This window comes from Sus scrofa, chromosome 10 (genome assembly GCF_000003025.6).
Source record: "Sus scrofa isolate TJ Tabasco breed Duroc chromosome 10, Sscrofa11.1, whole genome shotgun sequence".
NCBI classification, from domain to species: domain Eukaryota; kingdom Metazoa; phylum Chordata; class Mammalia; order Artiodactyla; family Suidae; genus Sus; species Sus scrofa.
Window position 1 is genome coordinate 27609280 of NC_010452.4, and position 14089 is coordinate 27623368.

The 14089-nt window shown below is 47.4% G+C and overlaps 1 protein-coding gene across 1 annotated transcript in view; it reads left to right on the forward strand.

Annotated features, from left to right (window-relative positions):
* FBP1 (fructose-bisphosphatase 1) overlaps positions 1-12946 on the forward strand; it is a 33617-nt gene extending 20671 nt beyond the window's left edge. Inside the window, 4 exon segments of the mRNA NM_213979.1 lie at positions 4264-4404; positions 8530-8667; positions 10856-10975; positions 12620-12946. Of these exon segments, the coding sequence (NP_999144.1) occupies positions 4264-4404; positions 8530-8667; positions 10856-10975; positions 12620-12811 (591 nt within the window). The 3' untranslated portion in view covers positions 12812-12946.

Sequence of the window (14089 nt, forward strand, 5' to 3'; positions counted from 1 at the left end):
TAAATAAATAAAAGAAGTTCCTAGTCTAGGGGTCCAATCAGAGCTGTAGCTGCTGGCTTACACCACAGCCACAGTTACAGCAGATCCGAGACACATATGTGACTTCAGCACAGCTCACAATAATATCAGATCTTTGACCAACGGAGAGAGGCCAGGGATTGAGCCTACGTCCTCATGGATACTAGTCGGGTTTGTTACTGATGAGCCACAAGGAAACGCCCTTTTTTGCATTTTTGAATAGCTAAAAAGAAAATCTAGGGAGTTCCCGTCGTGGCTCAGTGGTTAACGAATCCGACTAGGAACCATAAGATTTCGGGTTCGATCCCTGGCCTTGCTCAGTGGGTTAAGGATCCAGCGTTGCTGTGAGCTGTGGTGTAGGCGACAGACATGGCTTGGATCTGGCGTTGCTGCGGTTCTGGCGTAGGCCGGTGGATACAGCTCGTTTAGACCCCTAGCCTGGGAACCTCCATATGCCTCAGGTGTGGCCCCAGAAAAGACAAAACAAACAAACAAACAAACAAAGAGTAATATTTCATGACCCACAGCATATATAAATGAAAAATTTAATTCTCAGCATCCATAAATAAAGTTTTAATGGCATATGGTCAGCTCACTTGTTTATATGTTGATTTTGGCTGATTTCGCTTAAGTGGTTGTGATAAAGACCATATGACAGGAAAGCCTAGAATATTTACTATCTGTTAGTCTATATGGAAAGAGTTTGCCGACCCTGCTATAAATTATAGAAAGCACACTGGCCCTGGGTCTATCCTACTTGTGTGATCTGGACTGGAGCTCTATCTCCAAAATCTCTCTTTCCTTCTTTTTCTTTGAGTGTGTGTATGTGCGGGGAGTTCCCTTTGTGGCTCAGTGGTTAATGAACCCCACTAGGATCCATGAGGATGAGGGTTCAATCCCTGGCCTTGGTTAAGGATCTGGCAGTGCCGTAAGCTGTGGTATAGGTGGCAGACAAGGCTCAGATCTGGAGTTACTGTGGCTTTGGTGTAGGCCAGCAGCTGTAGCTCTGATTTGACCCCTAGCCTAGGAACTTCCATATGCCTCGGGTAAGGCCCTAAAAAGAAAAAAAAAAGTGTGTGTGTGTGTGTGTGTGTGTGTGTGTGTTGTGTGGTAGGTGGGGTGGGGTGGGGGTTACGGAAGAGCCTTCAAACATACAGCCAAGTGAAAAATAGAATAAATACCCATGGGTCCACCATAAAACACAATGAAAACTAAAATATGTCATCTTGGCTTCAACCTTCTTGTTTATTTTAGAAATAAAAGCTCACAGATGCCTTTGAGGCTGAGCCTTTTCCTTCATCTTAACGGATGAGGCGGCTAATTCAGCCTATAATGTATCCTATTCTGCGGTACCAAGGCCGGAACGGAAGTGCTACTGCAGCGTGTGCTTGATTTTTCAAGGTGACTTGTTGTCTAGCGTTGCCCATAATCTCCTTTCAATATGGAAAGTGGGACCACCACGGGACAGTTGTCTTTTGTCATTGGGATATATCTTGCATTTGTCTTGGCTGAGAGGCAGATCAACTTCAGTAATAGGAGGTTCGGATGCTCAGACCAGAAGGGCAAAGGCAGAAATTAATCTATTTTCCAAATCATACCATGAAACATCCCATTCTTCTTATAGACATGGAGGTGCATCATTTTGCCTGCAAAGCATCAGATTTGCGTAGTATAGCGACAGGGGTTCCCAGCAGCAAAATTCTTCATGTAGAAGAAGACCTCTGGTTAATGACTCAACCAAAGCTGCAGCAGCACTAATGTTTGCCAGCCTCAGTTTCCATCTCAACCTCCCAAATAACCAATTATTATGAGGGGGGAAAAAAACTATAATACTGGGAGACACTGGCTATCACCTCAAAAAATCAAACCAGCTTGCAACAGCAGCTTGAATTATGAATGCTGGAATAACTCAACCATGAGCCTCCATCCCTTGTTCATAAAGCTGAAGTGGTTCCCTTAAAAGCCTGAAGGAGGTGATGCGTGTGACATTGCCTTTAAGTCATTTCAGTTTTCAAATGCCTTATTAATTGCTTGTAACAATTTCAGGACTTCTGGGCCCTTAGGAGAGCTTCTTGCTTTCTGCAGAACTGGTTCTGGGCTGGAATCACTCAGTGCACCCACCCAGTGGCAAACCATCCATTCATAGCTGGAACCCAGTAATGGTGACCCAAACATGGTGCCTGGAAATAGGTTCCAAAGGGGTCCCTTAGGGATGTGGTCCAGTGTTCCATGTTCTCATCAGAGCTGATGAGATGATAACAGTACTGTTGGAATCGTTGGAAAAGAGGCTTACATCATCTATTTGAGTTGCTGAAAGGACTGGATGTGAGTCCAGACCTACTGGGAGCCATTTGGCACCAGAGAGGAGGAAGCAATAGAGATGCAGAGGAGGGGGTCCTGTCCTATGGGCCAAATCCCTGAATGCAGCTGTGTTAACCACTGGGCTTTCGAATTATACATGAATCAATACTTTTCCTTTCCCTTCCTTCCTCTTTTCTCCGTCCCTCCCTCCTTTCCTTCCTCAAGTTAGTTTAGATTGTGATACTGTCTGTTGAATCTTTTTTTTTTTTTTTTTTTTTTTGGTCTTTTGTCTTTTTAGGGCCACACCTGCAGCATATGGAGGTTCCCAGGCTAGGGGTCGAATTGGAGCTGTTGCTGCCAGCCTACATCACAGCCACAGCTACACCAGATCCTAGCCACGTCTGCGACCTACACCACAGCTCATGGCAACGCCGGATCCTTAACTCACTAAGCAAGGCTAGAGGTCGAACCCGCAACCTCATGGTTCCTAGTTGGATTTGTTTCCGCTGCACCATGGCAGGAACTCCTGTCTATTGAATCTTAATACACAAGATAAGTAATATTAATAGCTACTATTTGTTGAGTCCTTTTTATATGCCAGGCCCTATTTTCATTGCATGATGCTTAATTTTCAGTACCTCTCCTTTAAGATAAAGAAACAAGAGGTTAACTTGCCCAGGGTCCCACAGAGCTAGGAAGTTTCAGCTTCAGAAACCACATTCTATATGTCTGTTATTAAGTATCCCTGTGTCCAGTTAAGGGAAGCAAATTGGATTCTGAAGCTGCTAGAGCACTTCCGAAACCCTGCTTTTAGCTGTGGGGTCTGGATATCTTTAAAGGATGTTGCAAATGAGAATGTATCATATCACCTGCGGCATATGGAGGTTCCCAGGCTAGGGGTCGAATTGGAGCTGTAGCTGCTGGCCTATAGCAACACCAGATCTGACCCACGTCTGTTACCTACACCACACCTCATGGCAATACCGGATCCTTAAGGCACTGAGCAAGGCCAGGGATCGACTCTGCGTCCTCATGGATGCTGGTCAGATTCGTTTCCACTGAGCCACGATGGTAACTCCTAAAATGTATTTTTTGGAGTTCCTGTCGTGCCTCAGTGGTTAACGAATCCAACTGGGGACCATGAGGTTGCGGGTTCTTTCCCTGGCCTCACTCAGTGGGTTAAGGATCTGGCGTTGCCATGAGCTGTGATGTAGGTTGCAGACTCGGCTTGGATCTGGTGTTGCTGTGGCTCTGGCATAGGCTGGTGACTGCAGCTCCGATTAGACCCCTAGCCTGGGAACCTCCATATGTCGCGGGTGCAATCCTAGAAAAGACAAAAAAAAAAATGTACTTTTTATTGTAGGTCATGGTCCCCCAAAATGGAAAGTGTTTGCCCTACATGGTAATGACTTTGGAGAAGTGGTCTCCATTGCTGTATTTCTGAGAATCTCTTTGATGAGGGAGTATGGACCACACGGCTCACTGGAGTATATGCTGCAACTGGCAGGAGCTCATGAAATTGATTTCCTCACCAGACTCATAGCCCTGCAGCCCAGGCTTAATTTGTTTAAATAAAGATGGAGTAGGCAGGGGGAAGGCATTGATGCCTGTAATCAGATTAAATTAGTGGGCGCTGGCCAGGAGGCACGTTCTTTTCTGAAAGTGATAATGGCGAAATGAAGGACTATCAAATTAATAAAATTGGAGGAGGACTCTGATTGGCGAGAAGGCTCCAGATGCAGGGGGTTGTTGGGAATGCTGCTGTGGTAATATAATCAGGATATTACTGACGTGTGGAAGAAGGCCCCCCTCCGGGAAGATGCCCTCTTTCATGGGGAGAGCACCTTGCTAACGCATCTTGCTAGTGTGTGAACGGGAAAAGAGAACCCACCAAACAGACCAGAACCAAACCAAAGACGTGTTTTATTTTCTTTCTTGCCCCAGAATTCAACTGATGAACCTTCTGAGAAGGACGCACTGCAGCCAGGCCGGAACCTGGTGGCAGCTGGCTATGCGCTCTATGGCAGTGCCACCATGTTGGTCCTGGCCATGGTGAATGGAGTCAATTGCTTCATGCTGGACCCGGTGAGAGACCCTGGGGGATGTTAGGTGCTTGCTTGGCTGGCGGCCGTGAGTGTCTGTTGTGTGTCTTGGTGGGGGGGGGTACCTAGAGGTGCAAGATGAACCCCCTGGAGGGACAGAGATGATGGGGTGAGGGGTTGGGGGGGAGATGGAGGGACAACATATACATGATGAAAGGGTTATCAAGGTGAGGCAGGATGTCTGTCCAGAGCATGGGGGAAGTCTTTGTTCCAAGAAGATTTTTTTTTTTTGCTCTTTAGGGCCGCACTCGTGGCACATGGAAGTTCCCAGGCTAGGGGTCAAATCAGAGGTACAGCTGCTGGCCTACACCACAGCCACAGCAACACAAGATCCGAGCTGGTCTGCGATCTACACCACAGCTCATGGCAATGCTGGATCCTGAACCCACGGATCGAGGCCAGGGAACGAACCTGCATTCTCATGGGACCTCGTCAGGTTCATTAACCACTGAGCCACACGGGAACTCCCAAGATGAATTCTTCAGAGCAGACATTACTTGGCCGACTCAGATGCCCACAGGGCCAGGCAGGCCATGAAAATGAGTGGCGTCTGCTGGGGAAAGACAGCCAGGCGGTGGTGGGGTAATGGTGGGGTGCTGGGGACCTGGGGATGTCCAGCCGTTGTTACTCCTTACGAATAGTGGCTCCATCCTGCCAAGGCTTCCAGGGTTTCAACAAACACTGGATTTTTTAGAAAACGTAGTGTTTCTGGATTTGTACAACACTGTGCGAGCCAACTAAAATACATTTATGGACCAGATGGGGCCCGAGGCGGGTCTGCTTGCCACCTACTCTATCCATTACCAGCATCTTTGCCTGAGCTGAACGGGGGTCCCAACGGATGCAGTGAACTGCCGCGTTTCTTCAGAATTAGCTCCCAGATTCATCTAAGGTCCTACACGTGTGCTCACACCTTCAGTGAACCCTTGTGGTTTTGAGAAGGCTTTGACGAACCCAAGGAATTGAAAATAAAGAAGGAAATGAAGCTAATTCCTTAGTCCACCTTAGAGAGAAAAGCTCCATTATGGGAAAGGAGCCCAAGGTGCCATGAAAAATATACATGAACCGTTTTAACTTGTGGGTAATTTCTTCCACATGTCAATCAATTGGAGTTGTTCATTTATTCTGTTCATGGACATTTTCAGCCAAGCAGCTAAACTGACCAAAGAAATCTCTTTAAATCTTTGGCCCAACTAAACCTACCATTGAGAGGGATTCCATAGACTCATCTCCAAGAGGTTGACACATTTATTATGCATTGGGTCCAGTGTCCCAAGAGAAAAAGAATTGGGTTTATAAATACCTTTCAGGTTTTGTGGTTTTTGTTTTTGTTTTTGTTTTTTTGTTTTTTTTTTTTGCTTTTTAGGGCTGACCTCATGGCATATGGAGGTTCCCAGGCTAGGGGTCAAATTGGAGTTACAGCTGCTGGCCTACACCACAGCTCGCGGCAACACTGGATCCTTAACCTACTGAGCGAGGCCAGGGATCGAACCCACAACCTCATGGTTCCTAGTTGGATTCGTTTCCGCTGCACCAAGACAGGAACTCCTATAAATATCTTTCAGTTTTAGAATCGTCCTCAGATGACACGAATGGAATCCATTATGGATTTGGTGCTTTTTGCTGACAAACCGAACACCGGGTACCAACAGCCGCCAGAATCTTGTGAGGGGCAGTTTGCTGGTGGTGAGGCCTCGGGTCTGTGGCTGGCAGGTCCTGTACGTCAGGATGTAGGCATCTTTGTCCCCTGCACTCTTGCACAAGTGGACTTTGCCTCCTTAGCACTGGAAGTACCAATGCTTAATAAATAAACAAGAGTAGGGAAACAGCACCAGCCTCCCGAGGAGGTGATTGATCTCAGGGGAAAACAGTGGCGGAACTGGAGCAAAGTTCACGCTGAGCCCAGGGTGCAGTTTCCAAAAGCACTGATGTCTGCGGATTTCTGGTCACTTCTCTCTTGGCTTTGAGTTGATGGATGTGGAGGACACATTAAATCTCTTCTTGTTTCCAGATCGCAGACTTTGTCTCTGAGAGCAAGTCTCCGCGTGTTTCATAGTCTCTTGCCCTCCTCACAGCTGATGGCCCCTCGGTGTTTGGGAGAACCATGCAGGGTGCCTGTAATACTCCTTGATGGCTGCCTGCCCTCCCCGGATCTGAGGCACCCTTGGCTCCTGATGCCTGCAGGGAGGAAAGGGGGCGAGCCTTGCATCAGCTTAGAGCTTCCTTTTCTTTTCTCTTCTTCTCTCTTACTTTCTCTTCTTTTTTTTTTTTTTTTGTCTCTTTTTAGGGCTACATTTGCGGCATATGGAAGTTCCCAGACTAGGGGTCAAATTGGAGCCATAGCTGTTGGCTTACACCACAACCACAGCAACCCAGAATCCAAACTGCATCTGTGACCTACTCTACAGCTCATAGCAATGCCGAATCCTTAACCCACTGAGTGAAGCCAGGGACTGAACCCGCATCCTCATGGATATTAGTCAGGTTCATTTACCACTGAGCCTCGTTCCTTTCCTTCCCTTCTGTTTCTTTTTGTTTCCTTTCTTTTTTTATGGCTGCAACCACAGCATACACAAGTCCCCAGGCCAGGGATTGAATGGGAGCTGCAGCTACAACCTACACAGCAGCAGTGCTGGATCCTTTAACCCACTGCACCAGGCGGGAATCAAACCCATGCCTCTGTCGTGACCTGAGCGGCTGCAGTTGTATTCTTAACCCACTGTGCCACAGCAGGAACTCCGTTTTCTTTTCATCTTGGCTTTCAGTTTCTGCTGAAAAGACGACAACAGCTTTATTTGCATTTCTCACGTGCTTTCATATATGAAAAGCTTCTCAGTCTCCCATGTCTCTGTATCAGAGAGCTAAGCTCCTTCACAGCTGGGATGCTCTGGCCAGCTCCCAGGGCAGGGCATCTGCAAAGCATGGCTTCATGAGCATCTACTGTGTGATGACTTCGTTTTTTTGGACTTTTACCAAAAAAATAAAAATAAATGAACCAGTCACAGTGATACCTTTCAGTGATCACCGTTAATGCGAGTCTCTTTTCTCTCCCAACCCTCCACTCTTGCTCCCTGTCTTCCTTTCTAGCTCCAACACGCTCCACATTGGCAGGAACTGGTCTTTGTTATGGGGATAAACGGCTGGGGAGAGATGTGTTGATCTTCCCTTCTGAACTCTTGCCAGGGGGCAGATCCTCTGTCACCCTCTTACTGGAGACCCTTAAGAGCCCCAAACAGTTCCTGGTCCAGAGCCACAGGAGTTATGTGACAGCTTCCTCCCAAATTCCAATCTCCTTTGAAGAACCTAAGCCCTAAAGGCATCAGCTTAGCACTGCGACTTTGTGGGAGGCTGCGTTCTGAGAAGCCCTCTGCAGATCAGTGAGCAAAGGCACTGGAAGTTGGAAGTTAGATGTGCTGTGAGCCAAAACGCAGTGTTCTGCCCCCGTCTCTGTCGGCTCACAAAAGGGAAAATAACATCAAGATAGAAATGGAAGATGGAAAGCCAAGAGCAGCCACGAACACTTTGGTTTAACTCAGTGGGCAGTCTCTCCCGATAACCTAGCTCCCATCTGCACCCCAATTTTTTTTTTTTTAGGGCTGCACTCACAGCATATGGAGGTTCCCAACCTAGGGGTTAACTCAAAGCTGTAGCCACCAGCCTACACCACGGCCACAGCAACGCGGGATCCGAGCCACGTCTGCCACCTACACCACATGTCATGGCAACGCTGGATCCTTAACCCACTGAGCAAGGCCAGGGATTGAACCCGCAACCTCATGGTTCCTAGTCGGGTTCGTTAACCACTGAGCCATGATGAGAACTCCCCCTGTTTTTTTCCCAGAGGCATTGATGTCCCGGGACAAGGAGAAGTTCCCTTGCTGATAATCATTTCACAGCATTACAAATATTCGACTGTTTTGTTGCACACCTGAGACAAGCCCAACCTTACGTCAATTCTACCTCCATCAACAAAACAAAACAAAAAATAAGCTCTCCATGCTGAAGCGCATGCGTGACCTCAAGCCTTGCATCTCCCCCCCCCCCCGCCCCCCGGCCACAGGCTTGGAGAAGATGTGATCACCTCTCCACTTTCCTTCCTGTTTCACAGGCCATCGGAGAGTTCATTTTGGTGGACAGGGATGTGAAGATCAAAAAAAAGGGGAGCATTTACAGCATCAATGAAGGCTATGCCAAGGAGTTCGACCCTGCCATCACTGAGTATATCCAGAGGAAGAAGTTTCCCCCAGTAAGTGAGGGCTGGGGGTGAGCAGAGGGGAAGGGGCCGAGTTACCCTGGAGGTGAAAGCTGCCAGGGACAGAAGGGGTGGATTCGTGGGCCCTGACCCCATAGTTGCATTCCTGCTCAGATGCTGGGAACTGGAAACTCCCACCCTGAGATATCAGCCCCTTGGCCACTTTCTCTTGGCAGAAGAAAATCAGGACAATAACGTCAGCCAGATGGGAGTTCCCTTCATGGCTCAGTGGTTAAGGAACCCAACTAGGATCCGTGAGGATGCGGGTTTGATCCCTAGCCTCGCTCAGTGGGTTAAGGATCCCGAGTTGTCGTGGCTGTGGTGTAGGCCAGCAGCCGAAGCTCCCATTCGACCCCTAGCCTGGGAACTTCCATATGCCTCAGGTGTGGCCCTAAAAAAGCAAAATAAATAAATAAAATCAAATCACCTCCCTTTAAAAAAATAATAAAGTCAGCCAAATGAATGAGTTCATGGCAGTAAAACATATTTCACCCCTGGAGTCCCTGATCCCAGCCAATACAAAACATGGTTCTTCTCCTGCAGGCCCCTGCGCTGTGGCACCTAATGGGTTTCCATCCATCGTCTCTAGATTAAGAGTGTCCACTGTGGTATCTTTCTAAAGAGGTTACGAATCCTTGAGTATGGAGTTCCCATTGTGGCTCAGCAGGTTAAGAACCCAACTAGTATCCATGAGGATGTGGGTTTGATCCCTGGCCTCGCTCCGTGGGTTAAGGATCCAGCGTTGCCATGAGCTGTTATGTGGGTCACCAGCACAGCTCAGATCCCACGTTGCTGTGGCTGTGGCATAGGCCTGCAGCTGCAGCTCTGATTTGACCCCTAGCCTGGGAACCTCCATATGCTGCATGTGTGACCCTAAAAAGAAACAACAACCACAACAAATCACTGAGTATGAAGAGAAGAAACAGCTGTTGCTAGAGCTGGTTCTAAGTGGGAATATCCTATTTTGCCCTACTTTTGCGTAATGCCTTTGGAAGCTGCTGGGTTTTTTTTTTTTTTTTTTTTTTTTTTTGTCTTTTTGCCATTTCTAGGGCCACTCCCGCGGCATATGGAGGTTCACAGGCTAGGGGTCGAATTGGAGCTGTAGCGGCCAGCCTACACCACAGGCACAGCAACATGGGATCCGAACCGAGTCTGCAACCTACACCACAGCTCACGGCAACGCCAGATCCTTAACCCACTGAGCAAGACCAGGGATTGACCCGCAACCTCATGGTTCCTAGTTGGATTCGTTAACCACTGAGACACGACGGGAAGTCCAGCTGCTGGGTTTTGAGGAGGAAGCACAAATGTTGTCAGTATAGCATCCAGGGTCCTCTGAGCTGGTGCCCTCTCCAGCTTTACTCTCTGGAGATTCCAGCTTTCTCCTCCCTGGGACAAAGCAGACACACCTGCTTCTCTACGTTCGCCCCGCCTTTGCCTGGGCAGTTCCTGCTCCTGTGAGATGCAAACCCCACTCTCGCCTAGCTCCTTAGCAAAATCCATCTTCTCCTGCAAGGTCCTGCCCCAACCCTGTAGCCAGAATCCACCTTACCCTTCTCAGGGCCTCCTCAGGTAATTTGAGCCATTGTAAGATGTTCTGTCTCTGTGATTCCATTTTCTGCTGCCTTTTTTTTTTTTTTTTCTTTTTATGGTCACACCTAAGGCACATGAAAGTTCCCAGGCTAGCAGTCAAATCTGAGCTGCAGCTGAGGTTTATGCCACAGCCACAGCAATGGCAGATCCTTAACCCACTGAGCGAGACCAGAAATCAAACCTGCATGCTCACGGACACTATGTCTGGTTCTTAACCCACTGAGCCACAATGGGAACTCCCATTTTCTACCTCTTGGGAACAGGATTTTCATCACGTTTCCTAGCATAGCCCCAAACACATTTCTTAGGTGCTCTGTTTGATTTTTTTGTTGTTGTCTTTTTTTTTTTTTTTTTTGAAGGGCTGCACCTGCAGCATATGGAAGTTCCCAGGCTAGGAGTCAAATCAGAGCTATAGCTGCTGGCCTACACCACAGCCACAGCAATGCCAGATCCTTAACCCACTGATCGAGGCCAGGGATCGAGCCTGCAACCTCGTGGTTCCTAGTTGGATTCATTTCCATTGCGCCCCAGTGGGAACTCTGAGGACTCTTTTCTATAATCTTAATTATTGCTGGTCTTCACCTTGCAGGACAACTCAGCCCCCTACGGGGCCAGGTACGTGGGCTCCATGGTGGCCGATGTCCACCGCACGCTGGTCTATGGAGGGATCTTTATGTACCCAGCAAACAAGAAAAGCCCCAAAGGAAAGGTAATGTGATGCCCTGAAGAATGGCTGAGAGGCAGTGGATTTCATTTGCAGCCTGGGGGGATTTGATTTAGGAAGGAAGGAGGGTCATGGCAGCTGTCAGGCTCTGCCGTAGGGTGCCAAGGACATCCGCAGCAACTTCTTTTCTAGATTAAAGGCTGTCCTGGTTAAAGCCAGGCAATATCAGCTAAAAAGGATCTCTTGAGAGCCGCTCCATTCCTGGAGATAAGTCATGGTGTTTTGGTCCGAGGGGACGAAAAGAAAATGCTTAGCGCTTCCAGTGGGTCCATGGTTTGGCTTGAGCAACATGAATTCCATTCATAAAGTGAAATGAAACAGTCCAGCCTCATTACCAAGGCAGCAAATCACATACGTATTCCCAACAGAGGGTTTCTTTGATTGCTTTCAAAAGGCATAAAATTGAAATAACTCGTGAGCTGACATTTGCTGCTTGGAAAAATGATACCTTTCTAGGGAAGGAAAGAATCTCTGGGGAAACCTAGAGCTTTCAGGTGAGCTGTGAATGATGCACTGGTCCAATGCCTGCAGCGTGTCTGCAAGCGGGTGGGCTATGCTCGCTCGTGCTGGCTAAGCGACGCCTCACTTTTCTTCTACACCAAGGGACAGCGTGTTTTCTTCCCAAGTATTGTCCCTTTGTTTTTCCCAAAGGACAGATAGTCTTTGTGTTGTTGTTTGTAATGTGAGAGAAGGACTAGGATCCCCTTAAGATAGTTAGAAATTGATGTATTTCAGACATGGTCAGATCCATTTATGGTACATGGCGCCCCATTCACTGAAGACACGCTTATGTAATTAAAACATCCTTCATGCCATAGCCATTTCAGGCATCCCAACCTATGTAATTAGCCTGTTTTACAGCCCTTTAATGCCTCCAAAAAATTGCTCCTTAACGCAAATATTAAGGCTCCTCCTTTTTTTTTTTTCAGTTTTGCAAATCTAGCCATGACACCTGTATGGAAACAGAGTCAGGAAACACCTGCAAAAAGCTGTCTACTCAGTAGGCAGCCGGCATGAAAATGCACACAATAAAAAAGTTAATATTTAAAAGTCAATGCCAAGATGTATAACATACTAAATCCCAACCCGAGAGCCTTAGGAGAATTGTAAAAGGAATGTGTACAGAGTCGCAAACAATATTATACTGTTTGGAGGAGCCCAGTCTGCTTTCCAGATGTCTGCAGCCAGACAGTACCGTGGACTTTTAAATGCTTTTAGAATAGGCCAAGCTCCATCCAAAACACACACAGAATCACTCACTGGGTTCAGTTTCCGTGCTATAAAGAGAAGGTCTCATCGGTTCTGCCAAAATGTCATTCAGCCTGAGTCCAGGTGGTCTGCCTCACATTCGCATCAGGCAATCAATTGCAGGCTCTGGCTTGATGAATGGCTTCATTTAACCAAACGGTTAAATTAACTGTTCAGTCTTAGATGCAACTTTGCTGCGGGAGGCGGGGCAGGAGTCCGGGGAGAGGGGGTGGGTGGGGAGGTGGGGGGTGTTTTTTCACCTTCATGGAAGGTAAGAGAAAGTTTCAGTTCCTTTGGATGAGCTCCGCACTGTTTTGCTATGGAACAAGTCTCTTTTCTGTGTAATGTGTTCTGATGCGAGCAGCTGCTCTTGTTTTCCAGTTAAGACTGCTATACGAATGTAACCCGATGGCCTATGTCATGGAGAAGGCAGGAGGACTGGCCACCACTGGGAAGGAAGCTGTGCTGGACATCGTTCCCACTGACATCCACCAGAGGGCGCCAATCATCTTGGGGTCTCCTGAAGACGTGACTGAGCTCTTGGAAATATATCAGAAGCACGCAGCCAAGTGAAGAGGGGGCCTTGCCCACACCAAAGAGAATTGCCTTTTATTTGGACCTTTTCTCTTGCACGGTGCTACCTTATTCTGGCAGTGCATCATACATTCCTAGACACAGAAATTAAAAAGTATAGATATTTTTACCATCAAATGCTGTGAATGCCGTGTGCTACCTAAACAAAATGCTATCTCAGTCCTGTCACTGATGGTCAAGACATACTTTGAGTAGACAGAGGAGACATAGTCTTCATTACTTTGTGCCAAATAATAGTAATAGCAATAATAATAGTAATAATAACAGCTAATCCATGTAACATTAGATGACTCGTTTAATCTTCACAATGACCTTTTGAATTAGGTATCATGAATAACCCATTTCACAGATGATGAAATGGAGGACCGAGGTAATCTGCCCAACATCTCTGGCCAATGAGTGACAGCTGAAATACAAACCCAAGCAGTCTGGCCACTAAACTTGGAGTTAATGTATTGCTTCTTCATTATGTTGTCCATTTAGGTCTGGGTATGAAGCATCAACACGGGGGGATGCTGTTTATACCCTCTGGGGATTGGAGAGTGATAAATGATTAGTGGTGGTAACCATCTGTGACTTCCTGGCCAAACACTATGATTCTACTAGGCTCTCTGTAGAAACAGTTTCTCCCTTAGCTGACTCTGGGTTTTCCTGAGCTGGAAGTCCATGAATACAGCAAGTTATATCGGAAGTTAAGAAATAAGAGTTCCTGTCGTGGTACAGCAGAAACGAATCTGACTAGGAACCATGAGGTTGTGAGTTCGATCCCTGGCCTCGCTCAGTGGATTAAGGATCTGGCATTGCCGTGAGCTGTGGTGTAGGTCGCAGATGTGCCTCGGATCTGGCATGGCTGTGGCTGTGGCCTAGGTCGGCAGCTGTTGCTCCGATTCGACCCCTAGCCTGGGAACCTCCATATGCCTTGGGTGCAGCCCTAAAAAGACAAAAGACAAAAAAAAAAAAAAAAAAGAAGAAGAAGAAGTTAAGAAACATCTGGGGAGTTCCCCTTGTGGCTCATCAGTAACAAACCCGACTGGTATCCATGAGGATGTGGATTCAACCCTTGGTCCTGCTCAGTGGATTAAGCATCCAGCACTGTTGTGAGCTGTGGCATAGGTTGCAAACTTGGCTTGGATCCTGCATTGCTGTAGCTGTGGCTGTGGCTGGTAACTGCAGCTCTTATTCGACCCCTAGCTTAGGAACTTCCATATGCCACATGTGCAGCCCTAAAAAAAAAAAAAGAAAGAAAGAAAGAAAAAG